General features: G+C 39.7%; 1 protein-coding gene across 1 annotated transcript; it reads right to left on the reverse strand.

Moving 5' to 3' along the window:
- Nucleotides 1-4,829: 4,829 nt before the first annotated feature.
- LOC145396461 (ciliogenesis and planar polarity effector 2-like) lies at nucleotides 4,830-11,300 on the reverse strand. Its single transcript, XM_080269837.1, has 5 exons — nucleotides 11,022-11,300; nucleotides 10,220-10,338; nucleotides 9,708-9,854; nucleotides 8,299-8,435; nucleotides 4,830-5,030 (listed from the first exon to the last, which is right to left on the reverse strand). The coding sequence occupies exons 1-5, from the start codon at nucleotides 11,104-11,106 to the stop codon at nucleotides 4,835-4,837; spliced, it is 684 nt and encodes a 227-aa protein (XP_080125963.1). The 5' UTR covers nucleotides 11,107-11,300; the 3' UTR covers nucleotides 4,830-4,834.
- Nucleotides 11,301-12,190: the final 890 nt, after the last annotated feature.

A 12,190-nucleotide genomic window follows, 5' to 3' on the forward strand; every position in this document is an offset into this window, starting at 1 on the left:
GGAACAGTGACTATGCTTGGTTGTATCGGTGCCACCACATGAAGGTGTCCCTCTCCAGCAACAACTTAAAGAATACAGGCCAGGACCTTCAAATCATCAGTCACCGCTGTTCCATAAACGTTGTTTTTTTCTCACTTGCTTCATGTTATTGCTTTTTTTTTCCTTTCTTTTCTTTTCTCTTTTTTTTTTTTTTTTGCTGTCACAGCACTGCAGTATTGTTACTTACATCTTCTACCAGTATAAATCTCTCTCCATTTACCAGCACATAACACACTGAATCACTTATCTCTTACAACAACCATCACTCTAATCTTATCTGCACTTGCTTTCATACTTGCCACTCGAACTATTTATCCCTCTATCTGTTGCCAGACACCTTAATCTAGAAGGGGTTACCACAAACAAATTGCTTTCATGTCACTCTTTTCATCATCAGGCTACCTTTTCTCCAACTCACTCTCTTCTTCATACCACTTAAACATAATTTTAACAAACTCAGAACTGTTGTTCAAAAATCCAGTTCATTATTGTCAAGCTACACATCATATCTGCATACATCAGTCCTGAGGTATTTCAACCCAGTATCACTCCTCTTACTATAACCACTGTTTTAATCACTCTCATAACTCCATCCAAATATCTATTTATTTATCTATTGCCAGATGCCTTAAGTCTATAAGGGGTGGCCAAAATCAAATTGTCTCCATGTCACCTGATCCCCCACAATTTCAATGCCCTGCTCCCACACCACATCCCCCTTTCTCATATACCTCTCCACTCCATCCCTCCATCTCATCCTTGGCCTCCCCCTGCTTCCAACTTACTCACATACACTCTCCTTGTTGGTCTCTCGTTCTCCATCCTCTCCACACGGCCAAACCACCTCAGTGTATTTCTCTTAACACTTCCTATCACATCCACATCCACACCACAATGCTCCTTCACTTCCTCATTTGTCAGTCTGTCTCTCCATGTAACTCCACATGCTCCAAATACACAATGTAAAGTCATGGGGATAACACAGACTAGCAATGATACTGAACCACCACTTACTCCAAGATTCATCTACAGAAAATCTTAATAGCATTTAGTTTTCCTCCACACCATAAATAATATTGTAACACTTCACCTATATGCTTTTTCTTAGTCTATAAATGTCATAAATATAATGTTAATGCTTTTCTATGTGTTTCTTCATAGTCTGCTTTATTGCTACTACTGTATTTGATCCATACATCCCCAGCTACTCTGGAAGCCACCCAGTTAATCACTCATCACACATTCTGACTCTGCCTTACCTTCTCCATCACTGTTCTTCCATACACCTTCCCTACAAACTCAGCAGATACCTTCCATGCTAAATGTATCTCCAGGTACAAGTACGCATAGCCTACTGTGGGTTTGGTGGCACTCTACTGCACTTGGTGTAGATATCACTACTACCACACATTGTTTTCCACACAAACAATAGGGTAGGGTAAAGACAACCTACTGACTTCTTCAAGCATAGTACAGTATAAGTTTTATAAATACAGTATTCATGCTGTATGTGGGTAGTTTGTATAGAGGAGAATCTGGCACACTGCCACATGCTTTTTTTTTTTTTTTTTCCAATGTTTCCCCAACTGAATTATTTTTATTATCATAAACCAAATACCAGATGATTCCTTACTGTTTGTGCAAAAAGACAGGCAATAAAAAAAAAAAAAAAAATGATTCTATAACTACATTTCACCACTGCAGCCTATATAAAGTAGAGAGAGCTATTAATAACATCCTAATTTCCCAGCTTAAAAATTTGATGGCCACCTTTTGTTTAATCAAAAGCAGGTATAAAAGTAGCTTTTTAATGGTCTTTGCATTGACTGTGTTTGAAATCTGCTACAGCCCATAGCCTTGTTTTATTAGTACATGTAATACAAAACACCTTGAGGTTGCCTTTTGAAACACGCTGATGGTTAATGGAAAGGAGCATTCACGGAAGATAAAGTCCATAGATGATTACCTCTTCTGACAAACCTAATGTCTCCAACACTACCAAGTTAGATTCCTGAGCTTACTACATAGAGCAGTGATTCCCAACCAGGGTTCCACAGACCATTATCAGGGGTTCCACAAGAAATCATGAAATAAATATATAAAAATATATTAAAATAAAAAAATATATAAGAAAAAGAAATTAAATAAACTGAAAAGTAGCTTTAATAAAAGTGAGAAGGATTATAAGGTGCTTATGGCATTTTTGGATCTGGAAAAAGCATACGACAAAGTAGACAGAGAAGGATTGTGGAAGGTTTAGCACTTGTACGGTGTAGATAGTAAGCCGCTATGTGCTGTCAAGAGTTTTTATGATTGTAGTGAGGCATGTGTAAGAGTAAATGGGCTTCTAAGTGAATAGTTCATGATCAGTGTGGGCATGGGACAAGGTTGTGTGATGTCCCCATGGTTTGTCAGAACAGTATATACATGGATGGAACGATGAGAGACGTAAAAACATGAGTAATGGAGAAAGGGATGGTGTTGGTAATGAATGTTCGTGGATGGAATATCTTAAATTTGTTGTATGCTGATGATGCAGCCCTGCTTGCAAATACCAGACAAGAGCTTGGTAGACTAGTGCAGAGTTTTGTAGGTGTCTGTGAGCATCGTGTCTTGAGAGTAAATGTTGAAAGAGAGTAAAGTCATGGTTTTTGAGAGAGAAGGTGACTCCCAGTGTGATGTTACAGTGAATGGAAAGAGACTGGAATTGGTGATAGAGTTCAAATACCTAGGTACAGTGATAGAAAAGAGAAGAAAATGTGCAGAAGTGGCAAGTAGAGTAACATATGGAATGAAAGTGGCTGGTGCTATGAAGGCCTTGATAAGAAATAGAGGCTTGAATGTTGCAGCTCCACAAGGCTTACATGAAGGAGTGTTAGTGACAACTTTACTATACGGATGTGAAACTATGGTGTGACATGAAAATAAAAAGTCAAGAGTAAGAGCGGTGGAGATGAGACTGCTGAGAAAAGTATGCAGAGCACAGAGAGTGGATAGGATACAGAATAATGTGATGCCTGAAGGATGGGGAGTGAGGAAGTCTATGGACACCAGAATCAAAGAGGGTGTACTGAGATGGTATTGTCGAGTGGAGAGAATGGATGACAATAGATTGGTGAAAAAAGTATATCTGAGGTAATCTGAAGGTGGGAGGAGGCAAGACAGGCCAAGAAAAAGGTGAAAGGATATATGGTGGATGAGTGTTAGGAAGAGAGGTGTGGAAGTTGGTGAGGCTAGAGGACTGACAAGAGATTGAGCTGGCCGGATGAATTTTGTGTAGAGAGGTGCATAACCAGGGATTTGGCACCCCTTTTTAACATGACAGCATTCAAAATGGCTCTGTCAAATAGGTATACATGAAGCTACAGAATGTGAAGAAATTTTTTTGGCCTATCTAATGAAACCAGGATTCTGAGGGCTTGAATGATGAGTGAATGGAAGCATGACCCATTGAACTGGGCAAAGGACATTGCTACTCCTCACCCTGCCCTAGGGAAGGAAAGGTCTAGATGATGATGATAATGAAAGTCTATCTATCTATCTATTGCCAGATGCCTTAATCCTGCACGGGGTGGCCACAAACAAATCGCCTCCACATCGTCCTGTCCCCTGCCATTTCACTGCCCTGCTCCCAACTCACACCCCTCTCTCTCATATACCTCTCAACTATCAATTGATGAAAGTATGGACTGTATTTTATCAGTATTTTTTCTTAGCATATACACAGCATAAATGTACATACAGTATATATATATATATATATATATATATATATATATATATATATATATATATATATATATATATATATATATATATATATACACTAAAGGTAGGGGTTCCCTCGGATATGAAAAATTATTTCAGGGGTTCCTCCAAGGTGAAAAGGTTGAGAATCACTGACGTACAGGAATTGTTCACATGCAACATTTGCTTAGGCCATGAAAAGGTGGTCTAATGCTGTGACTGTTAAAAGGTCTCTGTATATTTGTTGGGTGTTGGACTGTAACATGCAACAGATGCTTCCGCCATCTGTTGCACCTTTCTACCCATACAGAATGTTAAATACCTGCAATACCTGTATACCTGCTAAAGTTAAGTTGGGTGTTTGGTAGTGATGCCCAGTGAAGTCTCTGCCGCTCTCAATAGTTTCTGCTAATTGCTTCTTTCTACGTGTATACAGCAGATGTCTTTATATCATAATTACATTTATCTCATTGCCCCTCTATCAAAGGAAGTAAAATTCTTTTTGTTATTAAATCTCATTATTAACTACACTGTACAATATTATGTGTTACAAAGAGCCCTTCCTGGTTCCATTAAAGGTAGCTACAATAAAGATTCTTTACTATATATTTCTTGGTCCCACTGAATATAAAATGAAATGGACTGCATGGATCAATATAAAATACAGTATGGTAAAAAAATAAATAAACAATGGTGATACTATGGTACTCTGGCTTTCTGACGATGTGTTTCAGTTTTATGATTACATGAATTATTTGTGAAATACAGTAAAGTAGTTTCAAAATTTTATACATAATAAGCAGAGTTACAGAATATGCATCTGAAGATAACAGATGACCTAAATACCACTGAAATATTAACTATACCATCAGATTTAAACTAAGAAAAGTGTTTTGTGAGACGACGACGATGATGATGATGATGATGATGATGATGGTGATGATGATATTTTACTATACTGTACAGTACTATAGATTCAACTGAAATGCTATTTTATGAGATGATAATGATGACGATGATGACAACTGTGACACTGAACTTCACTTCACTACTTGATGGAAAGCAGCTCTTGGTCCCGCTGCCAAAGTCGTTTGCAGAGGAAATTCAAGACAGGTGCCATGTATGAGAGTTCTTCAGTCTGATCATCAGCTCCACTGCCCATCTTTATAACTGGGATGCCATGACTCGACTCAAATGCCTCTACTTCTGCCTCTGTTACTTCCCGGTGTGCCAAACTGTCCCATCTGAATAATATAATAATACCGTAATCCATCCATCATCTACTCCAGTGTTGCCCCATGAGGAGCTTAGAAGCCCGGGGCTAGGCATGTTGGTCCTGACATTTAAGATGAAACTTGCCTCACTCATCCCTGAGTGGCATTATGTGAGCAATAAACCTCAATCACCAGTGGAGATTCTTAACTGCCCGCTAAACCACCAAGCACCATAATTTGGTTATTTGGCTTGTCACTCAGTGTAGAGTCACCCAAAGACAGAAGGAAGATGAAAGAATGAAGGAAAGAAAGACAGAAGTGGAAGGATGGAATGAAAGAAGGAAGAGAGGAAAAGGCAGTCACCCGAGAGCAGCACTACATCGAGTGAGTGGATGGTGAGTGCCCCCACCAACCACACAAATAATAATAATAATAATAATAATAACAACAACAACAGTTGCTCTTTTGTTTTATTCAAAAGCACCAATTCCTGTTGAGATTTCATTAACACTTAAAACCTCAAAATAACAACAAGACTATCAGTTGATAAGCAGTATTGTGACAGAACAGTGGCACCTACTACACATAAGTGCTGTAATCCTCCAAAATGATAATAACAAGATCATAATTCTTCAGTATCATAGGCACCTGATGTACTATTTTACCATCACATATCTTCTATCTATCTATTGCCAGATGCCTCAATCCTGTAACGGGTGGCCACAAACAAATCACCTCCATGTCGCCCTGTCCAATGCTATTTCACTGCCCTGCTCCCATCTCATACTCCCCTTCTCTCATATACCTCTCCACTCTATCCCTCCATCTCATCCTCAGCTTCCCTCTCCCTCTACCCCTCCCCACCTCACTCACATACACTCTCCTCATTAGTCTTTCATTCTCCAACCTCTCCACATGGCCAAACTAACTCAATGTATTTCTCCTAACGCTTTCTATCACCTCCACATCCACACCACAATGCTCCTTCACTTCCTCATTTATAAGTCTGTCTCTCCACATGACTCTTGATGCTCCTCTCAAATAACTCATTTCCACTGCTCTCACTCTTGACTTGCGTCCTTCCAACATGGTCCAAACTTCACTTCCATACGTTAGGGTTGCTATCACAATACTTTACTATCATGCAGTGACTTTTTTCTTCCATGCTCACTTCCCTGTTCCTTATCACTGCTTTCAAAGAACCAGCAACTTCTCTTCCCTGTTGTACCCTTTCAAGCACTGCACCGTCTACTCTTCCATCATTACTTGTCACACTACCCAAGTACTTAAACACACTCACATTTTCCATTTCCTCTTCATCCAGCCTCACTATACATTCACTGGCTTCATTTCTCTCGAAGACCATAAGTTTACTCTGCCCTACATTCACCTGTACATTATGTTTCTTACACAGTCTCTCACACTCATTCATCAAGCCTTGCAGTTCCCCTTCGTCTTCACTTAACAATACTGTATCATCTGCAAACAACAGTACAGGGAGTTTCCAAACACTGTCCTCTCTCATTAGGGTTGCTCCAACATCCACTACCCTATCATGCACCTATTTTATAGCCCCATCCATATACAGATTTTCAACCAGGGGGACATGACACATCCCTGGTACAATCCAACATTCATACATACATACATACATACATACACCATCTAATTCTGTGTTGCCCCATGAGGAGCATATGAGCCCAGGGCCAGGCAAGTTGGTCCTGACATTTAAAATGGAAGTGATTCACTCAGCTCACTATCCACATACACTGCACCCTTAGCCCCCTCATACATACTCTTCATGGCACTTAACAACTTCCCATTTACTCCATACATTCTTAATACTTTCCACATTCCTTGTCTATCCATCCTGTCACAAGCCTTCTCTAAATCCACGAAGGCTGCATACAACTTCTTTCCCATCCCTAGAAACTTTTCCACTAAAGTCTTAAGAATGAATACCTGATCTACACAACCTCTTCCCATCCTAAAACCTACCTGTTCTCCTACTAATTCCTCTGTTATTTCCCTAACTCTGTCAATAAGTATTCTACCATACACTTTTCCTATTACACTAAGAAGCCAAATGCCCCTATGATTACCACACACTTCTTTTTCCCCTTTTCCTTTGTACAGGGGAATAACTATACCTGACTTCCAATCATCTGGGACTCTACCTTCCTCCTAGGCCAATCTGCACATCTCCCATATCCATTCTACTACATCTCTCCCCCATGCATCAGCCTTTCACCACACACTCCCTCAATTCCTGGAGCTTTCCCCATTTTGACTTTCTTCATTCCACTACTTCCACCCTACTGACTTCTTCCTCTCTTTTCACCTCCTTCCTTCTCCCAGCCATTTCCCAGCCACTTACACTCACATTGCTTTCATTCTCTATGTTCAACAATTCCTTAAAGTGTTCTCTCCATCTGCTCACTTTTTCTCCCTTCTCCGCTAGCATTCTACCATTTTTATCTTTCACTCCCCAACTAACTTCTTTGATACCCTTTCTAACTCTCTTTACCTCCTTCCAGAACATTTTCTTCCATTCCCTCCACTTTTCACTCAAATTCCTTCCAAATTCCTCATCCACTCTCTTCTTACTCTCTCTTACTAATCTTTTCACCTTCCTCTCTACATAATATAACTCTCTCTTCCGTCTCTCAACTTCCTCCACGCCCCTGTTTCTCATCCACTCACTATTTGCTTTCTTCTTTTGTGCCATGGCCTGTCTCATCTCTTCATTCCACCATGCAGTTTGCACCCCCTTTCATCTTCTCTTCACCCCACACACCAACTCACATGCTGCACAGATTTCTTCTGTGAATATCTTTCACATACCTTCCACATCCCCCATCTGCTCCAAATCATATTTACCCAATCGCTCCTCCATTTCTCTCCTATATTCTACCTTTCACCCATCCTCTTACAACCTCTCTATCCTCCTTGTATGAACTACTTCTTCCTGTTTATTTGTCATTTGTCAAATCTTGATTAACAAAATTCAGAATACAATAATGTAAGAAAAATTTTGCCTGAGATAAATACAATCATCAGAGGCTAGCAAGAATAAATGAAATATGTCATTGAATAAAGAAGGTTAACCTCTTTAGTCTAGTAACTGACGTATTTTAAAACATGGTACTATACAGTACTATCAAATTACTGTATTTTATTTAGCTTACAGAGGACCTCTAGTAGTAAGAGCTTATCAGACACTATATCTAACTCTCCCAGAATGACAAATAAAAATCATATAAAAAACACATCACTGAACTGACAGGGTTAAGGTTACCTGGTTGCTATAACAATGATGGCAGCACGGTCTGTGGGCTGAGAAGCAGCACTAAGTGTACGGGGCAGGTCAGTCCAGCCTTCACGGTCGCTGGCTGACACACACACCAGTACTGCATCAACACTCTCTCGACAAGCCTGAAATGCATCTGTGATGCAACTGTTGGAATTGCAGCAGCCCCATGCTCATCTGAGTATATGCCCAGTGGATTGCAGACTGCAGTCCACAATACAGTACTGTACCCTACTTTCAGGGGAGGGAAGGGAGGGAGCTGGGAGCTGAGGGACACTTGTACAGCTGGGCAGTGGAAGTGCTCTGTTATATTGATGTGGGCAGTGGAAGTGCTCTGTTATATTGATGTCACCATATGAAAGCATCTCTCCCCAGCACCTGATGCATCCCTGCTGATCTAATGCACCACATCAGTGCAGTTAGTCATATTTAAAAGTCATTTCCCTTAAAGTTGTTTTCTCATTAAGCTGATGATAATATGACAAATATTCTTCACTTAAACATTGCTCATTATTCACTGTAAAGTGGCTCTGAAGTCAGATGCAAGTGGGTTTTTGTGCTTTTAATACTACAGTCATGAATCAAAAGAATGACAACCCCTTCACTCAGATGATTTTTTTTTTTACTTTTTATACAGAAAATTTTATTCAGCTTAGGAAAGATTACTCATAATTAAGAGTTTAATGAAGGCTACATCTAACCTCTCCAGTTTAAAGAATCACTCCTAAATTTACTACAGTACAACCATCTCTCAATAAATAGGCCAAATAACAAAGATATCACTGTATTGAAGGGATTAAACTTGAATCAAATAAAGCAGCCTCTCACCAAGACACATCCTAGGCTTAGAGTGAAAAATTACTCCACTGTCATGTGCCCATCTGTTTGTTCTGTCTAATATGAATCATCTTAATCAGAATTATCTTGGAGAACGTGGTGGTTGAAAGACAGTTCCCCTAACTGGTATGTGAAATCAGGCTTTCCAATGGATTAAAAGACATCACAACATTTCCTATGGATGGAGGGAGGAATAACATGGTAATACTACACTGTACTTTTTTTTTTTTTTTTTTTCATTTTAACTTTGCAAAAAACTGCCACCTCTACATATTCATTGTTGAGCTGAAACAACAGATTAACACTGGGATATGATGCTAGAAATGGAAAGGAAGTAGAGCTGCAGTACTGTATTGTCTTTTTCTGTTACTGAGCTATATGAAATAAGCTGCAAAAGAATGAAAATTGAGCCTAGTTATGATCAAAGAACTATAGTGAAGGTAATGGTATTGTCACACTATTAATAGGTTCAAAGAGAAATGGTTAGACTGATTTATGCCACTGTATTAACCACCACTGTACGCATTTCTAACCGTCTTTTTTTCCTCTTTTCGACTCACCGGAAGAACATGATTGTAACGCTTAATGCTTGAGTCTCCAGCGTCCCAAATCTCCAGACGGAAAAGAATAAGGCGATTACCAATCTTCATGGGCCAGTATACCATGCAGCACTGTATCCCCAAAGTCTCAGTGTGCTGCCATGACACCTGCACACATCAAGAGTTTGTGAAAAATATTATTACCTTAATACACAAAATAGTCCAGCAAATTCAACTTATGCAATTGAAAAACATAATGCAAATATAAAAGAATGTGCAATTAACAGCTTACCAAGGGATACGACAAGGTCATACAGGGTGACCTGAAAGATATAGGACTTGACAGAGAGGTTGTTAGAAAACAAACAGCATGGAAAGTCACCACTGGGTGACCAAGGCTGACGGATGTAAGCATGTTGGCGCCTTGATAAATGAAACAAAATGATGCAAAATAAACCCTCAGTGCCCCAGTCCTCTGGGTGAGTTGTAAAATAAGACAAGCTTAAAACACAAGCATACAGAGCAATACTCACTTCTTGCCCTGACAGACGATTCATTGTCCAGGTTTTGCCTGATCCTGACTTCCCAAACATGAAGATCTTATAAGACACACTTGGTGCAGACGGTGGCAAATTGGGCTTCTCCAAAATTCCTAAAAAAAGAAGAGAGAGAGAGAAGTAATATGCTGTCTGTGTTCAATTTTGTACTGGCCTGTCACCACCATACAGTATACTGTACAGTTAGCACTCCATGACACCTATAACAAATCTCACATTAACAACATGGATCACAGAGCTACCTAGTTATAATGATGCCACTAGGTGAAGGCATCCCTCTCCAGTACCAGTTTAAAGCAAAAAATTCAAGAATGCCAAAACAAGATTTGGGTGTTAGGATAAAATATAAATCTAGGTTAGAACAGTTTTTAAGTCAATGTGCACATCTTACTATCCTGTCATATGTCAACTGAAGTTGGATGGAATGGTGCTTCTACTGGCCTTCCTTGTCTCATTGATGAATGTTGCAAAGAGCTCTGAATAAGCATGTGATGTGAAAGTTCTCCAAACTGCATAAAACTACAGAAAGGTTTCATCTAATACAGTACACAATACTGGAGTGTTCCATGACACTCATCACCCTGAATGGTGAATGGTTTGAGATGTGTTCACTCAACACTGATGATGACTATAAGAGTCTGATCCAGCTCCCTACTGGGTGCCTCAACCATGTCTTACTGAAGAAAGCATTTAGTATAAGCTTTTGGCTATGCATAACTTGTCTGTCATATCCCTATGATAAAGCTTTCATATTTTCCAGAAAAGTTTCATAACATACCAAAAAACTTTCTTTTATTTGTTCCAGGTATGAGGAGTTTTTGTTGGTAAGCCTTAGTCTCTGTGATGCTCCACTCTGGAGCCATGGTGCCACACTACCTGTAAAGATGTATTTGGTTATTTCACACATACATAAAACATTCACATTAACTAGAGCAAGAACTAATATGTCAAGTGAAACAATTTGTCAGTCTGATTTGTCCTTAGCTTGTCTCACAGCAAGTTCTACCCTTTTTTCACCAAGTAATGCTGTCGATTCTGTACCCAGTCATATACTGTATGCAAGTACAGCAGGTCATATGTATGAATGGTCTGTGAGGAAGTGTGTGGCCCATTTAACTGGACATTCTTTTGCTGGTTCTCCCTCTATCAAGGTTCGTCTTTTGCTCTGTAGAACCTACCTTACCCCATCCTTAGGTGGGAAAAGAGGTCAGGATGATGATGATTCATGACTGCAACAGTTAATCATATTTCAATACAAAATTTTCTAGTCACTGATGCAAAGAAGCCAAAAACTAACTTTTCCATCAGAAGTGAGTAAATTTGGATGCACTCTGAGGAAAATGCTTTTAGCAACCAAATGACATAGTGAAAGTATTTTATATGGTAATGAGAGGAATCACGCCAAAACTCAGGAACTATAGGTCAGATAAACAACTCTTTGTATCCTGCCACACTATATCAAAACCACACCTGAAATATTTATGGGGTCAGCTCAATGATGATCACCCATCAACAATGCTAAAGGAATGGCAGGGTGGGTCCTGTGCACATTTAACTCAAGAGACCAACAAGTGATGCTGGCCTTCAGGAGAACCGTAGTCCAGCCAATTCCGGACTCTTGCGGTCAACTTAAGAGGAGCCATTCAGGATCTCTGTCTATCTATCTATAGCCAGATGACACAATCCCGTAAGGGATGGCTGTTTGTCTTTGCGTTAGTTGTTTTATAGGGAGGGGCACTAACCCTCTACCAACCCACTTGTTGACACATAGGAAGCACATATGGGTTGGCTATATGGTTGCCACCCAGAACTGTAAATGGTTTCCTGGCATACAGGAAACCATTAGGCATGTCACTCAATGTAAAGCCACCTAAGAAGAAAGGAAAAGTAATAAGGGTGACAGGAAATATGGGAGAAATAGGAAGAAAGGAGGGCAGACACAGAAAA

The sequence above is a fragment of the Coenobita brevimanus genome, chromosome 38 (genome assembly GCF_032717465.1).
Source record: "Coenobita brevimanus isolate Jiangsu-jjx chromosome 38, ASM3271746v2, whole genome shotgun sequence".
NCBI classification, from domain to species: Eukaryota; Metazoa; Arthropoda; class Malacostraca; order Decapoda; family Coenobitidae; genus Coenobita; species Coenobita brevimanus.

What these genes read in the sequence shown, in the direction of transcription:
- LOC145396461 (XM_080269837.1), bottom strand. Translation starts at nt 11,106, where the DNA reads ATGGCTCCAGAGTGGAGCATCACAGAGACTAAGGCTTACCAACAAAAA. An exon ending in ATCGTCTGTCAGGGCAAGAA is followed by an intron (nt 9,855 to 10,219) that starts GTGAGTATTGCT and finishes TGATGTGTGCAG; the next exon opens with GTGTCATGGCAGCACACTGA. An exon ending in GTTACAATCATGTTCTTCCG is followed by an intron (nt 8,436 to 9,707) that starts GTGAGTCGAAAA and finishes GATGCATTTCAG; the next exon opens with GCTTGTCGAGAGAGTGTTGA.